This window comes from Cervus canadensis, chromosome 29 (assembly GCF_019320065.1).
Source record: "Cervus canadensis isolate Bull #8, Minnesota chromosome 29, ASM1932006v1, whole genome shotgun sequence".
Taxonomy (NCBI): Eukaryota; Metazoa; Chordata; class Mammalia; order Artiodactyla; family Cervidae; genus Cervus; species Cervus canadensis.
In genome coordinates, this window is record NC_057414.1 from 26,058,997 (window position 1) to 26,072,778 (window position 13,782).

Here is a 13,782-nt window from a genome sequence, read left to right on the forward strand (position 1 = left end):
ATGGTTGCACAAAATCACTCCACAGTGACAGAGTTCATTCTTGGAGGTTTAACAAGTCGACCAGAGCTCCAGCTCCCCCTCTTCTTCCTCTTCCTTGGGATCTATTCCATCACCATGGTAGGGAACCTGGGCATGATAACCCTGATTTGTCTGAACGCTCAGCTTCACACCCCCATGTACTATTTCCTCAGCAACCTGTCCTTCGTGGATCTCTGCTACTCCTCTGTCATCACCCCTAAGATGCTGGTGAACTTTGTGTCTGAGAAGAACACCATCTCCTATGCAGGGTGCATGTCCCAGCTCTACTTCTTCATTGTGTTTGTTGTTGCTGAGTGTTACATGCTGACAGTGATGGCCTATGACCGCTATGTTGCCATCTGCAGACCTTTGCTTTACAACATCATCATGTCTCATGGAGTCTGCTCCCTGCTGGTGGCTGGGGTCTATACCATGGGGCTCATTGGTTCAACCATAGAGACTGGCCTCATGTTGAATCTGCCCTATTGTGAACACCTCATCAGTCACTACTTCTGTGATATCGTCCCCCTGATGAAACTTTCCTGCTCTAGCACCTATGACATTGAGATGACAGTCTTCTTTTTGGCTGGATTCAACATCATAGTTACTAGCTTAACAGTCCTAATTTCCTATGCTTTCATCCTGTCCAGTATCCTCCGCATCGGTACCACAGAGGGAAGGTCCAAAGCCTTCAGCACATGCAGCTCCCACTTTGCAGCTGTGGGGATTTTCTATGCAACGACCACATTCATGTACTTGAAACCCTCCACGGCCAGTTCCCTGGCCCAGGAGAATGTGGCCTCCTTGTTCTACACCACAGTGATCCCCATGCTGAACCCCCTGATCTACAGCTTGAGGAATAAGGAGGTAAAGGCTGCCATGCAGAAAACTCTGAGGGGAAAATTGCTTTGATGCAAATGTCATCATTCTTGCTCAAATTTAAAAATAAGTTGTTATAGACTTTTGGACTCTGTGGGAGAAGGCGAGGGTGGGATGATTTGAGAGAATAGCATTGAAACATGTATATTACCATATGTGAAATAGATTGTCAGTCCAGGTTCAATGCATGAGACAGGGTGTTCAGGGCCGGTGCACTGGGATGACCCTGAGAGATGGGATGGGAGGGAGGTGGGAGGGGGCTTCAGGATGGGAAACACATGTACACCCATGGCTGATTCATGTCAATGTATGGCAAAAACCACTACAATATTGCAAAGTAATTAGCCTCCAATTAAAACAAATAAATTAATTTAAAATTTAAAAAAAGAAAAAAACAAGTTGTTATGAATCCCAGAGGGAACTCGTCTGAATGCTCACCACCTGGGATGGGATACAGTCCCTTCTCTGAATGTCTGGGTGACTTCTCCTGCCTCCTTCCCTCTTCCTTCCTTCCCTCTCTCTACTCTCAAATCTACTTAAAACCAGATGATTTTAATGTCATTTCTCTCATTTAGGAAACATTTTGTCTATCCTGAGTCTTATGGTGGAACTCTGCTCCCTTAATTGCAATTTAGCATCAATTTTAAACTTTGGCAGATTCACAGATAAAGAGACTAAACAGTGGCTACTGGGAGGAGGGACACTGAGGCAATGGGATTGCCCTACTATGTACAAAGTAAATAAGCAGCAAGGATGTATTTTATGGCACAGAGAAAGAAAAACATCAGCTTATAGTAACTTTAAATGCCGGTTTAGTTGCTAAGTCATGTATGACTCTTTGTGACCCCACGGACTGTAGCCTGCCAGGCTCCTCTGTCCAAGTGATTTCCCAGACAAGAATACTGGAGTGGGTCACCATTGGAGTCACCTATAAGGAAGAAACTTGACTACTTGTACCTACTAACAAGGAAAATCAAATCTCAGTACAGTTAACCCTTGAACAATATGGGTTTGAACTGTGTGGATCCACTTGGGTTATTTTCAATAAATACCTACTACAGTACTATAAAAAAAAATGTTGTACATCTTGAAAAAATATAATATTGTAAATTAAATATAATTAACAAAATATAAATGTATGATGTACATGTATAATGTATACACACAAATGTATAATCTAAATATAAATGTATAAATGTAAAAAAAATATAATATTGTAAAAATGAAGCTTTCAGCAGTGAGTTTGAGAGTCATTCACTGTTTAATTTTCTTCTCTGTAGAAGGTATTTCTCAACTGAGTTGCTACTTTTTTGCACTTGGGGGTACACAAGGCAGAGAGGTGGATCTGAGAGTGACCAAGAAGTGATGCTCAGGCTTTCTCATCCAGCCTTCCTCCTCTCCTCTCTTTGACTCCTCCCTACTTATTCCTCCCCAAGAACTTCTACCTGATCCCTTTGTGTGATTTTTTTAGTCACAATAATAATAATGCCAGCCACTAACATGTTTTTGGACACTTATTCTTATCCACATAAGTCTCCTAAATGCTTTATATGCCATATTTCAATTACACTTCACAGTAGTTCTGTACCACTGTTTCCCCATTTACTGTGGAATTTAGTGTGGTAACTAGCCCAAGGTCACATCTCTGGTAAACAAAGACACTGGGATTCAAACCTGAGTCTAAGTGACTCTGGAGCCCACACTCCTGGCTCTCAGTCATCCCCTGTGCTTTAGGCTGGTGCTCCCTCTGAACAGTGTACTAATCCTGCCCTAATTGTGCTCTTCTAATTTCAAATGCCTCCTGAAACCCATTCCTCAGATCCTGACCTTTCCTCCGCTTCCCTAACCTCCACATTTATAGAAACTTATTCAGAATAACTAAGGAAAGGTGACACTAGAGTGACCAGCTCACCAGCTTTGCCTGGCACTTCACCTCTTTTAGCACTGGAAGCCCCCACCCTGGGGGTCTCAATTTTGGTGGAAAGTGTCTTGCAATAATTTTACATCCCCAAAATTATTTCCAAATCTACATGAAGCTAATGACATCATTATTGTTTAAATATTTAACATGTGACATAGTTAGCATTTATTTTTTAAATACTCACTGTTATAACAGAGGCAAGCACAGACACTCACACACACACACATACACACACACACTCTTTGCTCTCTGTTAAGGTGCCCTATGTCATCAACACAAAGAGCAGCCCACCACCCATTTTATAAAATTTATTTTATGATTTTGTTTTCAAATTATTAAATGCTTAAGGTGTATCATTACTTTCATGACAGATAATTGGCCATACCACTCATATGGCAGAAAGTGAAGAGGAACTAAAGAGCCTCTTGATGAAAGTGAAAGAGGAGAGTGAAAAAGTTGGCTTAAAGCTCAACATTCAGAAAACTAAAATCATGGCATTTGGTCCCACCACTTCATGGGAAATAGATGGGGAGACAGTGGAAACAGTGGCTGACTTTATTTTGGGGGGCTCCAAAATCACTGCAGATGGTGATTGCAGCCATAAAATTAAGACGCTTACTCCTTGGAAGAAAAGTTATGACCAACCTAGATAGCATATTAAAAAGCAGAGACATTACTTTGCCAACAAAAGTAATGTCAAGTCAATGTTCGTCTAGTCAAGGTTATGGTTTTTCCAGTGGTCATGTATGGATGTGAAAGTTGGACTGTGAAGAAAGCTGAGTGCCAAAGAATTGATGCTTTTGAACTGTGGTGTTGGAGAGGACTCTTGAGAGTCCCTTGGACTGCAAGGAGATCCAACCAGTCCATCCTAAAGGAGATCAGTCCTGGGTGTTCATTGGAAGGACTGATGCTGAAACTGAAACTCCAATACTTTGGCCACCTCATGCAAAGAGTTGACTCATTGGAAAAGTCCCTGATGCTGGGAGGGATTGGGGGCAGGAGGAGAAGGGGACAACAGAGGATGAGATGGCTGGATGGCATCACCAACTCGATGGACATGAGTTTGAGTAAACTCTGGGAGTTGGTGATGGACAGGGAGGCCTGGCATGCTGCGATTCATGGGGTCGCAAAGAGTCGGACACTACTGAGCAACTGAACTGAACTGAACTTACTTTAATCTCAGTCTTCACTGAGACATGTCCTGTCAGGTTTATGAAGTGCTGATAACTCATTGCTCTGAGTCCTGAATGATATGTAGGTGATCACAGAGGATGGGGGAGGGACCCAAGCAGAGAAAACAGCATGAAAAAAGACATCGAGGTGCAGAAAAGCCCAAGTATATTTAGGGAAAGGTAGATGAGATTATAGAGCTTCCTGGTGTCTCAGCAGTAAAGAATCTACCTGCCAATACAGGAGACCTGGGTTTGATCCCTGGGTTGGGAAGATCCCCTGAAGAAGGAAAAGGCAACCCACCCCAGTGTTCTTGCCTGGAAAATCCCATGGACAGAGGAGCCTGGTGGGCTAAAGTCCATGGAGTCACAGAGTCCAACACAACAGGTGAGATTATGGCTAAATCACTGAGTCTACTGAAGAGTGTAATAGGAGAGCTTTAGGGAGAGGGGTGTGATTATTCATCTTATGTGTCAACTTGGTGATATTGTGTTAGATGGAAATTGGAGTTGTTATTATCTTTATTTTTATGCGGACATCAGTATGATTAAGGGAGATGTGTATGGGTACCTAGCTGACAAACAGCAGACCATGATGGTTAGTTTTATGTGTCAGCTTGGCTAGGCTATGGGTCCAGCTGTCTGATCAAACACTAGTCTAGATCCTGCTGTGAAAGTATTTTGTAGGTGTGATTAACATCATGACCAGTTGACTTCAAGTAAAGTAGATTATCCTCCCTAAGGTGAGTAGGTGTCATTCAAACAGTTGAAGGCCTTAAAAGCAAAGAAGTTTCTCGGAGAAGAAAGAATTTTGCCCCAAGCCTGTAACATAGAATCCTGCCTGAGTTTTCGACTTGCCTGCCTGATGGGATTGAAATTCAAAACCAATATCAACTGTCAGGGCTTCCCTGGAGGCTCAGTGGTAAAGAATCTGCCAGCCAAAGCAACGGACACGGGTTCGATCCCTGATCCAGGAAGATCCCACTCGCCATGGAGCAGCTAAGCCCGTGTGCCACAACTATTGGCCCTGTGCTCTAGAGCCCGGGGCCACTCCTGAGCCCACATGCCACAACTACTGAAGCTGGCACAGCCTAGAGTCCATGCTCCACAACAAGAGAAGCCGCCGCAACGAGAAACCTGCACACCGCAGCTAGAGAGTAGCCCCCTACGAGAGAAAAAAGCCCACTCCGCCGAGAAGACCCAGCACAGCCAAAAATAAATAAAATAAAATTTTTTAAAATATCAACTCTTACCTGAATTTTCAAGATGCCAGGATGCCTGACCAATTTGGGACCAATTGCTTGAAACAAATCTCTCTCCAGGTACATATATGGGGGAGGTGGGGGGAGCAGTGTCCCTGCCAGTCTTAATCCTAGCTCTCCTGGGTCCTGTCCTTCCCTGCCCTGTGCTGCTGGGGCTGGAAGGTACACCTGCCCTAGACAGATGAGGGTTTAGTTTGCAGGCTCTGTGGAGAAGAGCAAGCCTGTGTGTTTGGTGAGGCAGGGAGGGTAAGGCGTCCTAGTCAGAGCTGAAAGAGACACAGGAACTAACGAAGTAAAGGCAGGAGGGAACACGTTCTCCTGCTTCCTGGGTGAAAGGTCAGGGCATGCCCCGGGGGAAAGTGCCGCAAGGCAAATTCCGGAGGCTGGCTAAACTTCCGGGGACCGACCCCCTGCAGCCTGGTCCAATCAGGTACCGACCCGGAGCCCTCGGACACTGACCGCCGCTGTAGCCCGCGCTTTCTTCCTTATATGAAAAGACCTGGCTTGGACCCCGGCCCTGGCTATAAAACCCCTCCCCACCCGCTCATACCTCGCAGACTCCCTTTGTCTCCTCACTCACCCGCCCCCGGGAGTTCTGCCCGAGAGCGACCGCTCAATAAAGGCCTTTACCACCGGTCCTTAGAGGCCGCTTTTTTCCTCCCGCGGCGTTTTTCTAACACTGGGGTTCCTTCCCTACACCACAGGGCCACAGTCAGATTCAGTTCCCAGGGAGGAGGCTAGTAAGAGGCAAGGTTGGAGTCCGGGTCAAGAAAATGGAGGGCTTGCCCAGAAAACTAAGAAAATCTCCTTCAAAGTCCCATAAAAACAGCAGCACTCAAACTGCATGGTTTAACCTACAGTTCCAAGACAGCTCTGAATGCTGAGGAAGGGGAGGGGGTAAAGAGAGAAGAAGAGAAAGAGAACGTGATCAGGACTGAGTTGAGTCTGCAGGTACTGGAACTTTGGACAAGTCCTCATCAAAGATGATGCCTTGGTGGGACTTCTCTGGTGGTCTGGTGGATGAGACGCCACACTCCCAGTGCAGGGTTCGTTTCCTGGTCAGGGAACTAGATCCCACATGCTCCAGTTAAGAGTTCATAGCCAAATAAATAAAATTTAAAAAAAAAAAATGATGCCTCGAGATTTCCCTGGCCATCCAGTGGTTAAGACTCTGTCTGTCCAACACAAGGGGCTCAGTTTCAATTTCTGGTCAGGGAACTAAGATCCCACATGCAGCACTGTGTGGCCTAGTAAATAAATAAAAAATAAATATCGGTGCTTAATAAACAATTAAGAAGAAAAAAAGATGATGCCTAAGGTGATAAAGTGAGTGGAAACGTGAGATAACGGTGCCGAGATTGGGAACTGTGAAGCTCACGCCAGTAACATGAAACCCCACTGCTGTGTTCAGGTGCTAATCTAGGAGAGACAGCACACTGGTGTGGGCCATTGCTCTTGTGATCACAAAACTGATTCAACGCACATCTCCCATTCAAGCCATGGCTGTAGAAAACACAGCAACCTAGGAAGCAAGCATGAGCAGGAAGGAATCCTTGGAGAACAGAATCTCAATAGTGACCACAGGCCACTAGTATCCAACTCCAAGGATCACCACCAACCGCAAAATGAATAAAAGACCTAAGCCCTGTTATCATTTTGGGTGAATTGAAATATGAAGAGAGCTATGAAGGAGAAAGTAAAATAAGAGAAAAGAAGAAGAATGTGGAAAGGTGAGAGTCTCAGCAGTTAGAGTGGTGAAGCCCCTGGCTCCCCTAAGATCAGGAGGAAGCGAACGGCTGCAGTTCTGCTGTGTGAAGTCAGCCTGGACTAGCGATCACGGCGGAGCCACGTCTCATGGGTAGTGAGCTCTAGGTTTAGAAAAGAAGAACTGCATTAGAGGTAGACAGGCTTCCCTGGTGACTCAGACAGTAAAGAATTTACTTGCAATGCAGGAGACCCAGGTTTGATCCCTGGGTCGGGAAGATCCCCTGGAGAAGGGAATGGCAACCCACTCCAGTTCTTGCCTGGAGAATCCCCAGGGACAGAGGAGCCTGGCAGGCTACAGTCCACGGGGCCGCAGAGTCAGACACAACTGAGCAACTAACACACAACACCACACACAACATTAGAGGTAGAACCAGTTCCTTACCTCCAGAATGAGAATTTCTTTCCCTGTATCAAGAGAATGGCTAATCTTCATGCAGATGTCAACTAAAAAGTTAGTCACAGCCTGAAAGTAGAATTATTTTATTTGGTGGGAATATTTAGGACTCCGAGCACGGGAGACAGCATCTCAGTAACCCTGAGAAAACTGTTCCAAAGAGGCAGGAGAGGGAGTCAGGCTATACACAAGTTTGCAACAGAGGGGAACAGGTAAGTCTGAACATCAAAGATTATTGTTATGTAAGGAAACCTAGATATCAAGTAAGGAATTTAGTGCTCTTCTTTGTATGGGAAGATGCAAGCCTCTGGGCTAGCTGAATTCATTCCTTTCATATGCACTTCAGCTATCTAGGGCCAAATCCTGTTTTTTTGATTTCTCAAATCCCACTGCCCCCCACCCCCTACCCCCTTCAGCAATCACCACTGGGGCTAGGCAGTGTCTGCTGGATCGCAGGCCTTGTGTTCCTTTTGGGGAATCCTCTTTCAGATTTGGAAGCTTGAAATCACTGATGACTGTAACATCCTTGTTTATTGATATGGCCGGAGATATTCCATTCCACACAGAGGAAGAGGAGTAAGGTTGCAGTGGCTATCTCTTCTTGCCCCTTCCACGCTTAAGTGTACCCTTCCCCTGTAAATTCACCTGGATAGGTGTGTAGCATTTATAGGTCCTCATGCCCCAGTCCCCACCTCCACCTCCGCCCCTACCCACGGCTTGTCACTGAAGGAGGAAACAGACAGAACACGCTCCATCTGGAAAGCAGGACTCCATCTTGGGCCGGACTGTGGACTTTGAGCTATACGCCCAGTATCTATGGAAACAACATACCAACTGGGAAACCAGGGCCCCTGGATGGAAGAGCCCCAGGGCTCCTACCTAGACTCTCTGTCACCTAAAAGAATACCCTAATTATCTGTGTAACCAAATAGAATCATAAATTCTATTATGCTTATTGGGGTATGACCACAGGCCTATTGATAATTGTCCACTGTTAACTACCTAGGCTTAAGGCATACAAATCATGGGTTAACTTTGATTGTATCTTTCTTTTCCTTTGTTCAGACTAGTTTCAGAAAATCTGGGGAGGTGGGTTTGAGCACGTACACTTAGGGTATATAAGGTTTTCACAAGAACTGGTCGGGGTCCTTGGCTAAGAGGAGACTCTCTCTGCCTTGGGCCCACCGGTGTAATAAACTGCACTCCACTATCTGCATTGTCCTTCTGAGTGAGTTTGTTACCCGGAACACGTGGCTACAACATCACCAGTCCAGGATGGGCTGCTCCAGACTGTATACCAGAATCCAATCCACACAGCATCTCAGAGAAAGTCACTTGTCGCCCAGGCTACTCAGAAGTACACCTTTAATCAGATCCGAAGACTGAGCCCTGAAAAAGACCTAGAGACATTATGGTCTCTCCTGCTCTCACGCAGATCAAACAAGCGGAGGGGACAAAGCCAGACCAAAATCCTAATCCAAAATATTCCAGTGCACAGCTCTCGGTTAGAAAGGATTTGAAGGGACATGAGATACAGCCGTTCCCCCGCTGGTGTCATCAGAGAGGGTCCTATAGTCCCTTCTCTCCTGCTCCTGTAAGGGAAAACACCCAGATTAGGGAGAGAGGAACAGTCCTGAACCTAGATCCTTCCATTCTCTGTTACGATAGGAAAAGAAAAGCCTGGGCCCTTTCTTTCTATGGGCTTTCCTGGTGGCTCAGACAGTAAAGAATCTGCCTGCAACGCGAGAGACCCGGCTTCAATTCCTGGGTTGGGAGGATCCCCTGGAGAAGGAAATGGCAACCCACTCCGGTACTCTTACCTGGAAAATCCCAAGGACGGAGGAACCTGTCAGGCTACAGTCCATGGCATCTCAAAAAGTCGGACACAACTGAGCAACTTCACTTTCACTTTGCTTCTACATTATCCTGGCAGGAATTCTGAGCTAAAGACTATGATTAAGGCTATGCCTGAGGCTCCTCGCCAAATGACAGAGAGAAACATCATGTGTTCATGTCATTGTGGCCATAAGATGCTATTTTTTAAAGAGTATTACTTTACATGTAATTATATCAGAGGTCTAAGTAATAATCAAGAGGTGGTTCCCTCAAACACTCTCTCAGACTTACTATAGAAAACCAGAAATCATGCCCTTCAAGTTCTCACGTGAACTTTCATATTTCAGCCACTGCCACTCACAACTTCACTTCCACCCTGGCACTGCTTACCCCAGAACAGTGGAGGGAGGAGCCTACTCTGTCCCCCTCCCCCATTTGGCCCTGGGGCCCAGGGATGATGCAGGCGGGAATCTCTGCACTCTATCCCTACAGAGATGACCAAAATTCATGCACACATTTTGTGAACCTGGAAATCGGACAGAGCTTTAACAGTATCTACATGACAAACTCTAGTTCTTGCTTTTATTTTACTTTTGAAAATAAATATAAATATATATAAATATTTGGATACTATATATATATATGTATGTAGTCGCTCAATCCTGTCCCACTCTTTGCGATGCCATGGACTGCAGCCCGCCTGGCTCCTCTGTCCATGGGATTTTCAAGGCAAGAATACTGGTGTGGGTACCCATTCCCTTCTCCAGGGGATCTTCCTGGCCCAGGGATTGAAACTGCATCACAGGCAGATTCTTTACCGTCTGAGCCACCAGGAAAGCCCTGAATGTATATATTTATATACTCCCCCAATTAAATAAATCATATGTGTACATATAATATATATATATACTTACATAAATACATTAAATATAATGTATTTCCATTTTTAAAAGTAGAAAGCAGCGTCTAAAAATCAGCAAAGGGGACTTCCCTGGCAATCCAGTGACAAAGACTTCACGCTTCCACTGCAGGGGCACAAGTTTGATCCTTGCTCAGGGAACTAATGTCCCACATGCTGCTCAGCATAGGAAAAAACAAAAAAGATTATCACCTACTTTGAAAAAAAAAAAGGAAAAAAATTGCTTTTTAAATCAGCAAAGGCCTAAACATCTTCAGTGTCAGTTCAGAAGATGACGCCTACTGCCACCTAGTGGCGACATGCCTAAAATTCAAGGACAGGAATCAAAGGTGCTCAGGACTCACTTTCTAGCCCAGGGAACACCTGGTCTTTACACAGCAAGTTCCAAAACACAGAGAAAACCCAGATTTTGATTTACAAGTACATCTGCACAGGAGTTGCAGTGGGTATGAGGAGAGATGGTATAACATTTAGAAATGAACACCAGCCTTTAAAGGTACACAGGAAGTCTTAAGTATGTCTCACTATTCTTAAATTTTTTACAATTAAAGGAAAAGAGAGAGAAAGGGCATGGGGGGCACATTTTTAGGGTAATGAAGGCACCCTTATGTTTGTACACTGAAGAAAAAAATTAGTAGAGAAAACTATATTGAAGGTACAAGGAAGAAAATGGAACTTAGAGGATGTGAAATACCTGAGGGGATGAGAAGGAGTGGGATCAAGAGCTTTTGACCATATTCAGTATCACTCATTATTGTAAATACTAAAGGAAGTAGGAATTGATAGACAATTCTTTTATTTTTCATTTTTATTGGAGTATAGTTGCTTTACAATGTTGTGTTCGTTTCCACTGTACAGCAAAGTGAATCAGTTATGTGTAAACAAATAGCACCTCTTTTCTGGACTTCCTTCTCATTTAGGTCACTGCAGGGCACTGGGCGGAGTTCCCTGCATTGTACAAGAGGTTCTCACTAGCTAACTATTTTATACATAGTATCAATGGTGTGTCCATGTCAACCCCCAACTCCCAATTCATCCCACCCCACCCACTTCCCCCCTTGGTGTCCATATATTTGTTCTCTACATTGATAGACACTTCTATAGATGAATCGGGGCCATTCTTAATTTTAAAATGTCCATTGTTGTAATGAGCTGAATTGTGTCCCCTCAAAATTTATATGTTGAAGCCCTAACCCTCAGTATCTCACAATGTGAGAGTATTTGGAGATAAGACCCTTGAAGAGGTAATTAAATAGTATCTCAGAATGCGATAGTGTTTGGAGATAAGGCCGTTAAAGAGGTATTTACGTTACAATGAGGCCACTAGTGAAATAAAGTGAACTGTTAGTAGCTCAGTCCTGTGGGACTCTTGGCCACCCCATAGACTGTAGCCTGCTAGGTTCTCTCTCCATAAAATTTTCCAAGCAAGAGTACTGGAGTGAGTTGCCATTCCCTTCTCCAGGGAATCTTCCAGACTCAGGAATTGAACCTGTGTCTCCTGCTTTGCAGGCAGATTCTTCACTGTCTGAACCACCTGGGAGGCCACTAGGGTGGGCCCTAATCCAACCGGACTATGTCCTTAGAAAAGGAAGACATTCAGACACAATGAGAGACACCAGGGGTGCATGCACAAGGAGAGAAAGCCGTGTGATGACACAGGGAGAAGGCGGCCATCTGCAAACCAGGCAGGATGTGTGTCCTCAGGAGAAACCAAGCATACTGGGGCCTGGATCTTGAACTTGTGGCCTCCAACACTGTGGTAAAATAAATCTCTGTTGTTTAAGCCACCCGTTCTATAGTATTTAGTTGTGGCAGCCCTAGCAAAGTAATACAGATGCATTTCTATTTTGAGTTTTTTTTAAATACATATTATTTGTTTATTTATGTGGATGTGCTAGGTGTCTTAGTTCTGGCCTACAGGATCCTTAATTGCAGCATGTGGGGTCTAGTTCCCTGATCAGGGATCAAACCCAGGCTCATTGCATTGGGAGCACAAAGTCTTAGCCACTGGACCACTAGGGAAGTCCTAATGTATTCCTGTTAAAACCTGACCCAAGAACTAGATGCCCACCACCTCTTCTATTACTTAATGTTGTGTAGAAGGGAAAAGAGAATGCCATTAACCAAGAGAAAGGATTTAGAGGCAGAAGAATCAGAATGGAAGTGGTAAAACTACCGCTATATGCAGATGATATTATTATACATCCAGAAATGTCAAAAGAATCAATGAAAATATACTAAAAATAATACCAGTAAAACTGCAGGAATAAAATTAGAAATCAGTATACTTCATATACAAACAATAACCTGTTAGAACATATAAAATAAATCTCATTTCAATAGAAAAGTAAAATAAATTCCCAAGCAAAAATCTAACAAGAATTTTAACAAAACCTATATGACTAAAGATATAAACACACATAACAAACACAAAGAAATATAGAAAGACATTTCAAGCGCTTGGATTGGAATACTCAACCGAATACATCAGTTATGACTTTGTTTATAATAGGATTTCAATAAAAATAGCATCAGGCTTTTTTCAAGAGAAATCCACACTGATTATAAAGTTTATGTGAAAGAATAAACAAGCAAGAATAACATGAAAATTGAACATGCACGTTGTTTAGAAGCTAACCTTAATAGGTATGGAAACATTACAAAGTTTCTATAATTAAAACAGGTTGGTGTTAACACATGAATAGAATGGTAGAATGTTGAAATAGAATATAAAACTCACATATAGACTGGAGAACAATAGAAATGGAATATATGATGAAAGTAGCATCTCAAATCAGCAGAGAAAAAAATGGGTTCCCATTTTCTTAAATAGTAATGTTACAACTGGATACAACCACATGAAAAGTAATAAAATTAGATTCCTTTTTCACACCATAGGCAGTATAAATTTCAAATGTATCCAAATATATATTTATATCACAGATAAAAAGCTAATGTCTTAAAAATAAAGAGCTGCTACAAATTGAGAATCCAGAGACCTACAACCCAAGAGAAATTGGGCAAAAGATATGAAGAGATTTCCAAGAAAATAGAAATATTAATGGCTTTTAAATGTATGAAAAGATGCTCAACTTTTCTCATATAAGAATTGCAGATTAAAATTACAGAAAAGATACTTCAAGAAAAACTGGGTTTGAGACTTTTCTTTTCCAACGTCGATGGAGCAACAGTGTTCAGATTTTCCTTATGCTTTAAACAACTGGAAAAATAGAATATATGAAACAGTTGTTTTCAGACATTGACAAAAGGCAGCAGAAGAATCTAATTCCGGCAAAAAAAGAAAAAAAAAAGAAAGAAAACCAAATGTGATCATTCTGACTTTCTCCCTAGAGACGATTTCTATAAAAGGGTGCCAGAAAAGAGAAGCAAACCAAGCTTGGTGGTTTCTCTAACTGAGGAGACAGATGCTGGGCTTCAGGGAGCCCAAAGCAGCTAGAGTCTGTGGAGCCGAATATGTGTGCAAACAAGAATTCCACAAACCTGCATAGAGGTCTAATCGAGACTTGGACTTGATATCATACCTGAGTACAGTAAGTCCCCTGCATACGAATGAGTTCCATTCTGAGAGCATGTTCCTAAGACCAATTTGTCCATAA

At 43.4% G+C, this 13,782-nt stretch overlaps 1 protein-coding gene and 1 long non-coding RNA gene across 2 annotated transcripts; one reads left to right on the forward strand and one right to left on the reverse strand.

Annotated features, from left to right (window-relative positions):
- On the forward strand, positions 1 to 930 carry LOC122430885 (olfactory receptor 8A1). The gene has a single exon (XM_043451811.1). The coding sequence runs from the start codon at positions 1 to 3 to the stop codon at positions 928 to 930; it is 930 nt and encodes a 309-aa protein (XP_043307746.1).
- A 7,828-nt stretch (positions 931 to 8,758) lies between these two features.
- LOC122430889 lies at positions 8,759 to 9,541 on the reverse strand. The gene is made up of 2 exons (XR_006266400.1): positions 9,231 to 9,541; positions 8,759 to 9,002 (listed from the first exon to the last, which is right to left on the reverse strand). It is a non-coding gene; the product is annotated as an uncharacterized LOC122430889 (long non-coding RNA).
- Positions 9,542 to 13,782: the final 4,241 nt, after the last annotated feature.